Source organism: Pollachius pollachius (assembly GCF_949987615.1).
Source record: "Pollachius pollachius genome assembly, chromosome: 3".
Classification (NCBI taxonomy): Eukaryota; Metazoa; Chordata; class Actinopteri; order Gadiformes; family Gadidae; genus Pollachius; species Pollachius pollachius.
This window is the reverse complement of record NC_136936.1, coordinates 16,302,332-16,318,421: the sequence shown is the minus strand read 5'-3', so window position 1 is coordinate 16,318,421 and position 16,090 is coordinate 16,302,332. Positions and strand designations below refer to the sequence as shown.

General features: G+C 44.9%; 1 protein-coding gene across 2 annotated transcripts in view; it reads left to right on the top strand.

The window, feature by feature from the left end:
- The window catches only part of rsrc1 (arginine/serine-rich coiled-coil 1), a 106,046-nt gene that overhangs the window by 25,061 nt on the left and 64,895 nt on the right, over window positions 1-16,090 (top strand). For both annotated transcript variants that reach the window (XM_079733898.1, XM_079733897.1), the window contains one exon: window positions 11,259-11,295. In XM_079733898.1, the coding sequence (XP_079590024.1) occupies window positions 11,259-11,295 (37 nt within the window). The remainder of the gene's footprint in view (window positions 1-11,258; window positions 11,296-16,090) is intronic.

Sequence of the window (16,090 nt, the reverse complement as noted above, 5' to 3'; positions counted from 1 at the left end):
CTCTCTCTCTCTCTCTCTCTCTCTCGTCTCTCTCTCTCTCTCTCTCTCTCTCTCTCTCTCTCTCTCTCTCTCTCTCTCTCTTACTCTCTTCACTCTGACTCTATGACTTTCTCTCTCTCTCCCCTCTCTCCTCTCTCTGACTATGACTTTCTCTCTGCTCTGGAGAGTGTGGAGGCTGATGATGGTGGGCGTGCGCAGAGATTGTTATGGAGAGCGATGTGTAAAAGAGACACACCATTAATGTTTAATTTTCTCCACACTCTGGTGCTTATCCACCCACACCAGGGGCCCGGGAAGGGGCTGAGTGAAGTCTTTATGAGGCAGACGGCGAGGCAGGAGTTCATTTTTAAGAGAGAACCAGTGATGGACTTTTATTTATTTTGCCGAAGGTGAGGGCAGACAAGGCCTAAGCAGGTAGCTATGGGAGGGATGGCGAGAAGTGGACACTCAGTTGGTCAATTAAAACAAAAATATCATGTTATTTACCACCAATAATACAGTTCTATAGCTCCCGGTTAACATTGTTGAGCATTGCTAAGAATATCACCCCTCAGATGTAATAGTTTTCAGTCAGGGTTTTTGTTTGTCTGAAATCCTTTCACACTAAAAGGTGCCTGTACTCATCATCTCATCTGAGCCTGTGTTTACCTGACAGAGAGGCTCTCTAGATCTGACTGATTATCTTTTTGTAGTTGTCATAGTGGCTCTGGAATACCCCGTCAACCAACCAGAACTGTCTTAACACCACCCCCTCCTCCCCATCGCCACCATCAAACCTTCTCCCAACTTCACCTCATTTCAATAGATGCTCCTCCTTCCATTTTTATGCTCATCCACAGTCCCTCTGCAGTGCTGAACTCAAGGGCTTCTCGTTGTGTAAGAATTATCTGATGTACTGTTTTGCCCGTCATTACTGTCAATCACCCTGGCACCCAACCCTGGGCTCGTAGCAGTTTGGTGATGGTATTTTATCTCTATCTCCCTCTCCTTTTCACTCTCTCTATTTCAGTTTCTCCCCATATCCCTCCCTCCACCCTTCCCTACCTCGGTCCTGTTTGGCTACTTTTATTTGTCTTAGTTTTATATCCGTTTATTTGGGGTATTGTTCCCCCCCCCCCACACACACAATGTTTCCAGTCGTTTCTCCCCCTCCTCCATGGCCAGGTCTGACCGCATGGAAAGTGTATAACAGTACATCTCCATCAAGCTGCTCCCTAATCAGCACAGTCAAATCATTCACCCCTTGTTTCTTTCTGTTGACACACACACACCCACACACAATTTAACAAACGCATTTACATGTGTGCATGCACACACCAATACACATGCACACACAAGCACTTACACACTCACACTGACACACGCATGCAAATACACTCACACATCCCACTATGCAGGCGGATCAATTAGTCATTATCAACCTTTATGTGGAAAATTATAATTTTTTTGGTTTCCAGTGAAAGAGACAGGGTAACTAATCAACTGACTACGTTCCAATTTTCTAAATAAATTATCCTCTTGCGGTTTCTGTTTTGGCATTTCTGCACTCGCCCACTCTCGCATATAGTGTATACACAGGCTGCGGTCAGGTTCAGCACACATGTGTTTATAGAGCAGTCTTCTGCTCTCTATAGTAATAATAAAGATATAGTGTATTTTTCGAAAAATAAAGCCTTATTTTCTATAAGCCGCAGGAGCGGTAAAATGGGGTAGCATGTTTAAAAATACCACAAATAAGCAACTCTATCGTTTAAGCTGCATCTTATTTCACATCTTTGCCCATAACCAAAATACTTACATGTACAGTGCCCAACGCTGGCGTGAAACCGAAACGAAATTGTTGAAGTAGTGCAATATTCTAGAGGTAATGCAGATTCAAGATTTAGCAAAATTCTGAACTTTTTGAGAGATTTAGAAAACAAGGCATCTTTGATCTATTCATTCATTTAAACACAGGCTTTGAATGATGGTTCATGGACTGTGAGAGCACATTGTGAAAAACTGTCTTTCGTTTTTTTAAGTCAGTTATGAAGTGATGCCAATGTTTAATTCTTTACGAGGTTATCTTTTTTCACGCAAACCTCTGGTGTCAATGAGCATATTGGCTTTGCATCCTGACTGCATTAGGACCTTCATGTGTTATCACTAGGACGCAAAACACTGAAAGTGGCGTAGTCTTTGAAGTCTTTGTCTATGCAAAATCTACAAATAATCTGCAGCGACAGTTTTGGTTCGTAAAATCGAGTTAGTGGCTGTGAAAAATATGCTAGTGTTTAGTATCATTTCATATTTTACTATTTTATGATCTATACACATTTGCTTAAGTATTACTGTATTATAAAGCACATATACTTGTTCAGCTATATTATTTCACACCATTTGTGTGTGTGTGTGTGTGTTTGTACAGTTTATGAAGCAAAGCACCTTGGGTTAACTTATTTTCTTTGTGCAACACACACACACACACACACACACACACACACACACACACACACACACACACACACACACAGAGCCCTGAAGGCGTTCCCAGTGGGCCAGACTGCAGAGCGCTCGGGGCCATGTTGTTTTGTCTTCTGACGGACAGACAGCGCAGCCAGAGAAAAGAAAAAGGAGAAAGAGAGAGAGAGAGACTTACTGTGCCGAGTGATAACGGCAGTTTGACAACACAGACATAGGTGAAAGTTAAAAAAAAGAGGGAGAGAAAGAGAGAAAAAAAAAAACTAAAGCAGCGAGCGAGAGTTAAGAAAAGGCCCGAAGAGTGGCCGGCATGTAGAGGATATGAATAACAATGTGGAGTCGTGTTTCTCTTCTGGCTTCCTGATAACCTGCAGACCGCAACCCGCTCCCTGTGACAGGCTGGCCTTTGTGGCCGCCTTATCCCGCCTGTACTCTTGTAAGGCAGAGCTGGGATAATCGCACCTAATCTAATTAGGGCTAAAGAGGGCCATGACTGTGGCTGGCCAGCAAGCGCGCGCGCACACACACACACACACACACACACACACACACACACACACACACACACACACACACACACACACACACACACACACACACACACACACACACACACACACTGAGGTTCAGGAAAGCACACCTCAGCGCATGGAAATCCTGTTCTGCATCAGAAAAATAAGGTTGTCATATTGATTATGCAAATGAAAGCCTAACGGGGGGATAACTGCCACTTGGGCAGCGGGCTACAGCTGACACAGGCTGGAGAGAGGGATAGGGGACCCGGAGAGGGAGAGGGGGATTAGGCCTGGCTTGGCTTGCTGGCCTTGCTTCCCCTTTTGCTTTTTTGCATGTGCCATTTGAAGACTCACAACAAGCTTTTATTCTCGGATCCTTTCTTTTTGACTTTCTTTCTTGATGTCATGTCGGGGGGGAAGGTTCTAATTTTCCCTTTGAATTAAATACAAAATGCACAGAGGAAACAAAGGTAGAAAGAAACCTTTCCCGTGATTCAATATATTGTCATTATTTCATCCACATACATCAGGTTGTGTGGACGTACACACAGCGTCGTGTGTATGTATATACACGTGGAGATCCATGTCATTTTTTTAATATGCAAAGCGCCTCTCTCTACATAGGCCTAACATGCATTGTGTTCAGGTGTCGCATGGACAGCCGGCTGCCAGATTGCCACTCAGCCGCTCTCTCTGTGCCCCTATAGAATGGCCTGGCTATTCTCTGAACGAGGGTGCGATGTACAATTGAGGGGCAGGATTGAAACTGATTACCTTGTTAACTCCTGGCACTCGCGGTGCAGCTTGGAATAGACCTGAGCATCGGGGGCTGATTTGCAAATGAATTACCAATCCCCCCCCCACACACACACACACACACCCCACCTCTCATTCCCTCCCTCCCTTACCCGCTCACTCTCTTTATCTCTCCTTTTCTCTCCTTTCTCTCCTCTTCTCTCTCTCTCCTTTCCTCTCTCATTCCTTCTCTCTCATTCCTTCTCTCTCTCTCTCTTTCTCTCTCTCTCTCTGTTCTGTCTGTGTGTGTGTGTGTGTGTGTGTGTGTGTGTGTGTGTGTGTGTGTGTGTGTGTCATCCGTGCTGTGGCAGGATCATCCTTTTTTTTTATATGTGTCATGACAGATGCTCTGCCTGGCCTCCATTGTTCCCTATCAGTTGTGTTTCCTTCCTTATCTTCCTGGGACCATGAGGAAGAGAGCCAAATGATTCCACATGTGATTCTTTTTCTTCTTCTCTCCCTCGGTTTTTTCATCCACAACCGTTTTCCCGCTGCTGTAAACCCAAGCACTTTATTCTCTGTGTACCACCGGTGCTGCAATCTAGCACGCTTTCAGAGCAGGGAGGACCTGTTGAGGGGTGGAAGTGTAGGTGGGAGGCTGTCCATTGTCTGGGTCTCAATAAGGCAGAGTTATCCCTCTGATTAGGTACGGTTCTAATTGGGAGCTATGAAAAGGACCGCTGGCTATTAGTCAGGAAACCACAGGGAAATGGATTTCCCTATCCATCGCCATGCTTTCTCTTTCTCCCTTGTCTACCCCCAGCTTTGTCCTCCCTCTCTCTCCATGTCTCTCCCTCAGTCTCTCTCTATGTCTCTCTCACTCACACTGCTCCATGTTAGAGTAGTCAGTGTTCTTCCAAACTTGGCCCAGAATTGAATTTACTTCAGCGCTGGGGTGAGAGTGGAAAGGCTTGGAGGCTGGGCTGAAGCCGTGGGCTGGGGAGATGGAGTCAAAGTGGTGGTGTGTTTGTGTGTTTCATCGTTTGTATATCCCAAAATAATCTGTTTCTCTTCAAAGATTTATCAATTAGTTTAAGTTTGGCTTTTTACCTTATGACCATCCCAAATGGGCCAAATATGGGCCAGCAGGTGTGTGTATGGGTCATACACGCACAGAAAGCAGTGAGACCAAATGTTAAAGCGGGCCAATCTTAAATCAACTTCTTCCTTTCTTATGCACCCTTTTTATTGACTGCACTTAACCCCTTTCTCACAGAAAAAATGGTCCTGAATTGGTTAGCCTCGCTTTTAATGGACTGCTTTTCGCCACAATTTTGGGATTATGGTAAAATATGGTCACATCCTGTGGGAAAGGAGGCACATTGTGTGAGTGTGTGTGTGTGCCTTTTGTGTGTGTGTGTGTGTGTGTGTGGACAAGCACATGTGACTTAAAAGCCATGCGCATACGTGGGTTTTGTTCTGTTTTGTATAATTGAGCGACAATTTATGGCTTACCTTCAGCACAATTCTCTTGAGTGTGTGTGTGCGAGCATGCATTTATCTTTGTGTGTGTATGTGCGTGCACATCTACTCCACTCCCCTCTAACCCTCCTCCTTAGCAGTGTAAAACCCAGAGAGGTACCTCTGATAGTACACACACAAGAATACAATTTCAATTTCAATTGGCAGCCCTGCTAAAAAGGAGCAATGGAGATGGCAATCAGGCCTGGGGGAGAGCTGAACGGGCTGCCTTATTGTTTGTGTGTGTGTGTGTGTGTGTGTGTGTGTGTGTGTGTGTGTGTGTGTGTGCCATTGTGCTTCAACTGCTTAATATCAGGCTTTTACATTCTATTAGTTAAACAGGCAGATGTCACTGATGTGGGCTGTGTGTGTGTGTGTGTGTGGGTGTATGTTTGTGTGTGTGTGACCCATTTTGACTGGTAAGTCCTCCGCCGTCAGATGGACTCTTTAATAAATCTGCCTGCCATTTTATCAGCAGTCAAACAACATATGAATGCTCAATGACACGCTTGACAAGGCGTGAAGCGGCGATGGCAAAATGGGTGCTTGTGACATGTAGGCATGTTCACACGCGCACAAACACACACACGCACACACACACGCACACGCGCCAGTGCACGAACACAGTGATGACTCTTTTGTGGAGCTGCATTATTGCCAGTAGCTCTGCATGCTGTGGCTTCAGCCCCTCGGCTGCTCTCTGACGGTGATCGCGGAGAGTGGTGCAGGCAGCCATGACCTCGAGCCCTAACGCACCGCAGAGGAGTCATGGAGAAGGGCCCGATGCGCTCCTTGCTTCTCTTGGTACTTCATGGCCTGTACACCTGCGTAGCATGTTGGCCTCTCAGGTGATGTCTCAAAGTGTTGCTGGCGAATACGCCTTGGTTAATATCGTAGTAGCTTGATACATTTAATGACATTTATAAGTGTGTTTCAGATATTTAATACAAATAAAACTCATGCAAAGTTTTGTGTCTTTTGTGGAACGCTGCTGTTTTAGAAAACCACAGTTAGCACAAGACTGCATTGCCTCACAGCTGATCCGTTCAGAATTATATTAAGGGTTGAGTTTTTTCACAATTTCGATTACAAACATATTGAAAAGTAACACATTGGATCACAAAAAGAGAGTGAACAATCGCTCCAAAGTGAGCGTTAAGTATTTGATGATAGTTATATAAACCACAGTATGAAATAACTCAATTAAATCATTGTACGTGAGCCTTTCTATTGGACTGGAACAGACTTTAAGAGATCCAAGGGGTTAAAGAGAGTCAAAGATGGCTGGACATGAAAGCTTTCCGACTAGCCAGTGGTGAACACTGAATAGGGTTAAACTCACCCACACACACAGGACGGTTGGACAGGGCGAGGTAATGCATGGCTGATGAGTGCCGGCCTAATGGGCAGCTCTGTTAGCTGGAAATCAAACGACTGCCTCTGCATTTTAAAGTGTCTCTCTCTCTCTCTCTCTCTCTCCCCCCCCCTCCCCGGCGCCTACATTGACTGACTAAAGATATTCATCTCCACTGTGTCACCATCCACGGTGGGGGGGGGGGGGGGGGGGGGGGGGGGGGGGTGTTATTGAAAAAAGGGAGACTGTGGAGGAGGGTACTGTAGAGAGAAAATACAAAGACATAATGCAATTATTAGAAACTCGACCACAAATGACAGCTCATCCGACGCCCGTTGGGTCTATAATGAATTGTCGGCGAGCAGGGGCATCCGTGATTGGCGAGAAGGGGCGAAGGCTTTGAACCATGTAGAAGGCCGAGGTAATGGGAGACCGAGTATTGATGGGCAAGTAGGCACACAGGGAAGGAGAGGAGGCATGTCCAAAGGAACAGGGGGAAAGAGGAGATACAATCCTGGTCATCGGGGGCGGGGAGACAGACCTAGGGAAAGAGGGCAGGTGCCATGTGGTTTAGGTGGGGTCTGGTAGACGGTCATGGTAGGGTGGTTCTTATTGGTGGAGAAAATTTTTGGAGGATTAGGAGTGTGGGCGGACCTTTGACAATCCTGTTTATATCTTGAGTATCAAAAAACAATGTAGGGATTTTTCAACCTGGACCCTATTTTCTGATAATTCTGTGTGTAACTGACTAATGTGGACAACAATCTTTGAAATTGTTCCTGTATTGAGGGAGAACTCTGCAGCCCTGAACCACGAAAACGAGCTCCAACGTAATCCTTCAATGTACGTCAATATTCGCTTTCTAAAGTTGCTTGCTTTGCCACTGACAGGCTCTGATTATATTCTAGCATTATGGAAAGGATCCCTACAGAGAAATAAAATAAGTTTCTTTACCTTTTGCTTGATCCTGTTTGTTTATTACTGTGTCCAACCTCGCTCTAGGAGAAGTCTCGCTCAGAATTGTTATTGTGAATGTTATTGTGTTGGACACATAATAAGAGGTAAAGAAGAGCGTTTTTCTCTCTAGCAATCCTCCATAATGTAAGAACTACTATTGGACTGGCTAAAGCCTCCTTGCTCAATACTGTACAAGTTTCATAAATTGTTGTCTGCATTAGTCCCCCAGACCAGAAGTTATCTGAAAATAGTGTCCAGGTTCTCCCTTAAACGGGCCGGGGTCTTAACATAATATTGCGTAATATTTGTATTTTTATCAAATGAACCACAGACAGCTAACGACATAGCCGTAAAATAATGTAAACTTTCTCATCCTTCCAATCCTCCTGCGCTTCCTCTCTCCATTTTCCCTTTCCTTTTCTCTCTTTCATGTCATCCCTCTTTCTGCCTCTTCCTCACCTGCTTTCCTCACTTGGGTCTTTCAAATGCCTCAAAAGTCTTCTTCCTATATCTCTGACCTGTGGCTGTTTCTACCCTGTCCTATTATTGTAGTTTGTGTTTTTATCATCATCAATTGAATAGCATTTCCATGCCTTTCCAGGCAGCCCAGCTCTCAAACACGCACGCACACACGCACACCCCTCATTTATATCTCCCCCCTCGGTATTGCTTGATGGCTGGCCATTTGTCACAAAAACCTCCACGACTCCCGCAACGGCGGTTTAAGCATTGACACGGGACAAAATAATTGGATGAACTCTATGCACCTGTATGCTTATACGTCACATCCCATCGTCGTTTTCTGCGCAATCTTTGTATTTCTGTGTGCAGATGTGTCAATGTCGATCTCTGATCCAGCCTGCTGTGGTAACATGCTGCTGTGATTATAGAGAGCAGCCGCGCTGTCTCTGCGGCCTTGTGCTACATGGCCATTACAGCGCCGGCCGGCCTCCACTACAAATTGGATGAACAGGCCCGGACACATTTTCAATATTATTACATTAAACCAAGTGGATCTTGATTGATAACCTAATATTGGCCTAATGCAAAACATCAATCATGGCGAGTATATTAATTATTTAATATTGTTGCCTAATTCAGAAATCGATGCTGCCTCTGCTGCTGCTGGCCGTGCGAGGGGGGGGGGGGGGGGGGGGGGGGGGGGGGGGCGAAGGAGAGCGAGAGAGAGGGAGGGAAAGAAAGAGAGGGAGAGAGAGAAAGAGAGAGAGTTCCCCCAAGACAGGAGATAATATGATGTTTAAAAAAAGAAAAAAGGGATGAGACAGTCAAATGACGTGTGCGTGTATGCACGTGCACGCTTTGCACATGCACGCACATGTCAGCCGTGGCGTGTCTAATGGATTGAGCTCTCCCTCTGGCCCAGGAGTGGACAACAACAGTGGACAGAAGGCTATTGATGAAGTCATGTCAGGGAGAGAGAGCAGCAGAAAGGCAGAGTGACAGAGAGAGAGGGAGAGATGTAGAAAGAGAGAGGGGGAGGGAGAGGAAGACTGTAAATGTGAGAAGCAAATTCATTAGGAGAGGGTTTATGAATGCTGCATCCGTAGCAAAGACGGAAACCCCCTAACGAGAAAATCCAGCGTTGTCGTACGGGAATGAGAGAGAACGAAAGAAAGAAGTGGAGAGAGAGAGAGGGGGAGAGAGAGAAAGACAGGGGCGGAGAACGATGGAAAAGTCGTGACTCCCCCATGTTAGATTGTTTCCCACTAATTGCGCTTCATTAGCGGATTACACACACTGTCACCACGGTAACAAATGTGTTGCTGTCTGGCTGCCGAGCGGCCGTCATGTATAATGAATGTGGCTGGGTGTTCGTCAGAATGTAATGTAATTACGGCGAGATGAAGTTTGCCTTAAGTGGTTGACTCGCGTGCATACGACTAAACAGCAGCAGCAGCCCTCGGTTCCCCGTGAAGGCATCCCTCCCTCGTGTTCTCCTCCTTCCTGTCGTCCCAATCGCTACCCATTTATTTTTAGCGCAGATTCCTTTATGTCTCCCTTTAAATGGGGAAGGGGGGAGGTTCCCTTCCTGGTCTCTGAGGGTCCCATCCTGGTCTCTGAGGGTCCCATCCTGGTCTCTGAAGGTTTTCACTGGGGCTTCGCCTGTATTCAAGGATGAAGTAAATGGAATAGTGGGATGAGCGGATGGATGGATGGAGGGAGGGAGGGAGGGAGGGAGGGAGGGAGGGAAGTATTGAGGTGGAGTTTGTGTGTGTGGGAGGGGGAGGGTAGATGGATTAGACAGTGTGTAATTTTAGAGATGGTGTAGATTTACACTGTGATGCTGCTGGCTGCATTAGCAACTGAAGCCTGTCGATAAGCCTTGCATCTCCTCTCCTCCACACACAAGCACACACAGACACACACACACAGACACACAAATATACGACACACAAACATATACGAAAAATCACACACACACACACGACACACACAAACATACCACACAAACACACAAATACCACACACATACAAACATACCACACACACAAACATAGGACACACAAACACACACACAATGATACACACATATAACTACACACACACACACACACACACACACACACACACACACACACACACACACACACACACACACACACAGCTGCACAGCTCCACCCACACTGCTGTGGGTGGAGTTGTCAGTTATGGGTACCAGAGTGGGGGGATGGGGATATTATGGGATGGGCACTGTTTGTGTTCTCTTGATCTTTTGATATTCGCTGCTGGAAATGTAAAAATGTGCCAAATTTGCATCTATTATTTATTGCCAATTTGCTCTTTTTAACCGACTGTACCCTTCCTCCCCCACGATCTTCCTCTCTCTCACTCTCTCACACACACACACACACACACGCACACACACATACATACACACACACAGTTACGCTCTCAAACTGCTACCGTAATTCTCACACACACATTTTTTTATTCATTTTTGTTTTGTAAGCTCAGAGTTCTGTCTGTAGTGTAAAAAATATTATTACACCAGCCGTCATTGTGGCAACGGCATTAACCCCAATCTGTTTTAAATGTACACACACGCATTTACACACATACACACAAACCATCCCATTCTCAATCTGTGAGACTACTTCCTTAATCATACACACATTTCTTTTTCTTTATTTGTAGATAATATGATCAGTTTTCTTTCTGTGGTGTCAACATTAATCTTATTACAACAAGCTTTGTGGGCCCAGTATTAGTTCACCCTCGTCGTTTGGGACAAAACCTCACACACACACACACACACACACACACACACACTAAAACACACACACGCAGAGGAGTCATTAGAGTCTTAGAGTCCCAGAGTCTGAATAGTTAACAATTAGCAGCATTCTTTCCTGTGTTCTTTCCTTTTGATGAACTAAAGTCTGTTTGATTTTCTCCAGATCAAGTTGTCTGTAGCTTATCCCGACTCTTCTCCCGCTATAATTGAGAGAAGATGAGAGTGTGAGGAGTACAACACTTGCTTCTCGTTAGCTCGTCCGCTTCAGCCACCGCTGCCTTTCCAAGCAATGTTATATTTGTTGATATTGCATACACGCGTCGATCACTTTCACATTGTTTGAGGTTTGCCAAGTAAATGGTCTTTGTTTCACTTTTTCCCTTGCACTTGCCACGACATGGTGTCTGGTGCCAGCACTTCATTAACATGTGTGCTAATGTGCTGTGCTGTTGTGTTGCAGGGACGCCGCCATCATCAAAGCCGGTTTAGAGCATCTGGTAAGTTCTAATTTCCTGCTCCACATTCACACGGACTTTGATATATGCATCCCAAATGCTACAATGTGAGCTAAGTTACCTGCAGCTGTGAGTGTAATTGTGAGTGTGAGGGGGGGAGGGAGGAAGGGGGAGAGAGAGGTTTCACCATGCGGGGTTGGTTAATCCTGGTGAATTGATCAGGAAAAATCTTGGGGGAACCCTGCATGAATGTTCACAAACAAATACCGTGTTGTTGCTGCATCCTATGTCACCGTTTTGTTTGTGTGCACACACATATACAAACACACAGCAGAAGCACACTTTCTCCCCTTTCACCTCCTGGTGCTGTCCTGTAGCCCCCCATGACCATGAATCCAAGGCCTGAATAAAAGCTCTCTCTGGGGACGTGGGGGTCGGACACTTCCAGGGGTTGGGTCTACTCTGGGCTTTAATACAGGGTCAGGGTGTCGTGACCACCAACTGGAAGAGGTCCTCGCTCCTCTTTTTGGGTTGGCTTATAGGGGGGGCGGGGGGGGACCCAAGGATCTCTCTGTATGCTCTGTATTCCAGGGGATGAATTATAGAACGGGGTCAGCCGGGGTCTTGGATCTCTGTGGACGCGACGTCGCCTCCCATCCCCGCGCTCTGCTTGCATACTAAAGACAGCGCTGGCAGCACCCTACGCAAATGACCCCACACCCCCCCTTTCCTCTTTCCTACACACATGACCCTGAAACGCCATGCAAATGCCTGACCGTCGAAAGAAGAGAAAAGAAGGAAAGGATGGAAAAAGAGAGTCCAACGTTGGTCGGTTGCTCTTGATTGCTTCGTCTTTAGCATGTCACAGACCGTTGGCCACAGGTCTGAGACCCCAAATTGAACTAGTGATCTGTTACCGAGTGTATCTTGCCTCCCAAATGACCCAAAACATTTTTTGACTCCTTTATACTGCCCGCCCTTATGGTATTATTTTGATGGCAGAGTTATGGCCGATTTATGCGAAAATATGATTATGCACATGAGCCACCGTTGTTCAATCAATCAGTCTGCTTCAGAGAACCCAAGGGTTTCAGAACTTCCTTGGCACATCAAGGACATTCCCCTTAGGTAATGTGGGAAGTTAGAAACAGAGCTTAAAAAATTACATCACAGGATAAATGACAAATTACCACTTTTGGAGGTGCTTTTTTTTATGATGGAAGTCAATGGTGATAAAACGCTGACTTCAACCACTCTGAAGGCGAACAACGCAGAGTTGTCAAAGTTGGTTCTCATACAGAAACTGCATATGCAGGTATAGTACAAGTATAGAACATCTTTGGCGACAGGGGGCGCCATAACTCGCAATCAAACAAAAACGATCAACCCCATTAATCAATCAATCACAAGTCTGCTTCAAAGCGGACCAGGGCCTTGAAACTCTTGCTTTGGTTTGCTTGCTCATTAGCCTTGCTAGCATTAGCATGTTAGCTTGCTCGCTCATTAGCCCTGTTAGCATTAGAATGTAAGCATGCTCGCGGTATGTTGCGCACACGATGAGTTGGCCAACCCAACCACATTCGTTTTCTTAAAAAAATGCATGTGCGTCGATATGTCTAGTTTCATGTGTTATGGATCTATTTTTGTTCCTGACTATTGTGTGGTACTTCGCTACGCTGGGTAGGAGAAAAAGGGTGTTGGGAAAGACTTGAACCTATGAACATTGTTTCTTTTTCAATTTGCCTTTTTGCGCCTTGCTCACTTAACATACTCCGATACTAACATATTACAACCATTATTATATTTTTAACCATTATAGAAACTAAAACACTAATTTAAAGAACACTTTAAAGTTGCATCAAAATGATAAAAAACATGTATTTTTAAAATACTTTAAAGTGACCCGAGATAATGCCATTTAGAAGGAATCTATTTGCATTATTTCACATTGGTTTACATGTTACATACACATATTACATACTCAGATATTGCAGTAAATCTTTCCAACCATCATATTTTCCTGGTGATGTTGTATTGCATTAATGATGTGATGGAACTCATAACGTAGGAGCTGCCATCCCCCGTCTCCCTCTCCAAAGCATTTGAGAGGCTTTGATACGTTGATACATAGATCTCACACATTGCCACAGTCGTGAAAGAAAGACTATTTCTGCAAATACACACAGAAACGCAGAACACCATTTTTCTAAGGGAGCAGAACTGACCAAAGTCACCTTTTTAAATGTGCTTGTGCGTACCAGTTTATGTGTGTAAACTCAGGTTATACACAAACTTGTTAAAACTTTTTGAGCCCCTTAGATAGGTTGATCCTCCCTGGATATGTGTGAGAATGTTATTTGTACGCGCGTGAGCTCTTTTGGCAGGGGTTACCGTAGCCTGTTTGTGTGTGTTACTTGGTGTTATTTGGTTTTTCACACTAAGTGGACCCACAGGGATCACAATAATACGCTTGAGTTTGATAGTTTTTTATTTATTTTTACACTGACGGGCTGTTAAACGCCTGTGGTGATAGCTTAAGAGTTAAAGAGTATATTAACAATATAGTGCGCACACAAACACACACACAAGCACACACATGGACACAATCACACACACGGACATGCATACGCACACAAGAGCATCACTATGTTTGCGTACGCATTTGCGTCTTGTGGAATTTGAATATGTGAATATTGAGTGTGTGTGAATTTATGGGTGTGTTTATACGTCTGGGCGGATTGCACCCCAGTCATCAGCGGCTTGAGGAGAGGTAGGCTCTCATTAGGATTCAGCACTGAGGACTGTAAATATTGGCGCTTGTCCCCCTCTGAGGATTGGTGTGTGTGTTGTGTGTGTGGTGTGTGTTTGTGTATGTGTGCGTGTGAAGTTGTCATATGTTGTTAACCCTCCTATTCCTCCTTCTCTACACCGCTTCCTCGGAAATATTCCTCATTTGATATACTACTGTTGAATAGTGATGCATCAGCTACATGCCTATATATATATATATATATATATATATATATATATATATATATATATATATATATATATATATATATATATAGCCCACTATACAGTCATTATAACCACTTAGCGAAGTCCAAGACAATTCTCTTAGCGATGGACCTTTTGCTATCTATCACTACCATTGTAATGGAAACAAATGAGCCTTCATTGTTTAAAACCAAACCAATTTGCATTGTCTATCAAGATCCTGTTTAAAGTAGTTTCAGCACTTAGTTTCGCAGAGTGAAGAGATGCATCCTTAAGTCTTGACGTGTTACTGATTTGCTCGGATAATTACGAGGACATTTGGGTTTTGGTTATGCGATTTGTTTCATCGCTGGGCTTTGTTTCATTTTTTATTTTTTTCTAATTTCATGTGATTAAATGGATACGATGAGAAAGGAAGAGAGGCATACTAACTTTAATTGCTCCCAGTGCACCACTTTTCTTCTACTACTGCGGACACACTCTTTCATTCACACACACAGGCACACACTCACACACGCAGGCACACACTCACACACACACACGCAGGCACTCACACACTCACACGCGCGCGCAGATGCACATACCCGTATATACGAACATAAAATGATTACCGAAACAAAAGCACACACACATACATATAGCACATCCCAGTCATGCAAACAAACAAGCACAAACCCATCCAGGAGAATCATAAGCCCAAATGAAGTCGGTTAAATTATAATGTGCTGTACCCAAGACAAACGAGTAACAGGAAATGTGAACAATCATAAAGAGAGCGAGAGAGAGAGTGAGCGACAGAGATAAACAGACAAGCAGCTGCTGAGGAAAGAGAGCAGGAGAGGAGAGGAGTGGGTGCCGATCAATCAGTACGTAAAGATTCAGTCTCACCAGCATGGCTCACTCACTCAGTCTCTCGTACCACAGCCATGGGTGCTGGATGGGCCCTTTCTCCCCATGGGAGCCCGAGCAGGATGAGGTGTTAAGGCACTAATGGGGCGGATTACAGGCCAGTCCGGGGTCAGGGGTTGGGTAAGGGTCATGTTTTTTATTTAATTTTTTTGATCTGCCTGAACAACCCATTTAACCCTGCTGGGAAGACAAGGGAGGAGAATATACCATGGTAGAAAAGGAAGGCATTTTATGTTTAGAAGGTAAAATAAATGAATATATAGCGACTTGAAGGTTTTCTCAGCAGACCTGCTGAGAGCAGGTCAGTAGACGGGGTGTCTATTATGGACTCTGGTCCCTTGGTAGGGTGAAGAGTTCAGCATGTCTCCTAGCCTGGCTCACCTACTGACAGACAGCCACCAGCATGTGGAGAGGCAAAGCACACTCACACACAGACACATGCGCGCACACCCAGACACCAACACACACGCGCACACACCAACACATACACTCACACACACATGTGCACACCAACACACCTGCACACCAACACACACGCACCCGCACACACCAACACACATGCACACACCAACACCCACGTACACACCAAAACGAACACACACCAACATATACGTACGCACACACCAACATACATGCACACACCCAAACACACGCACACAGGCAATCAAAAACACACAGATAGATGCAACAAACACATGCAAACAAACGGACAAAGACGCACTACCAGAGACGGAGGCTGCTCTTCCATATCTACACTATACATTATGAATGTATAAGTAAGGCCTCTATAAGCATCTATGCGGTAGTGTTTAGTATACTTACTGTTGGACGCCAAATAGTTCAGGACACATTGAATATCATAGGTCCATGACACATATTTTCTTTTTTCCCATTCTCCTTACATTTATCTTTCCATCTCAACTAACACAGA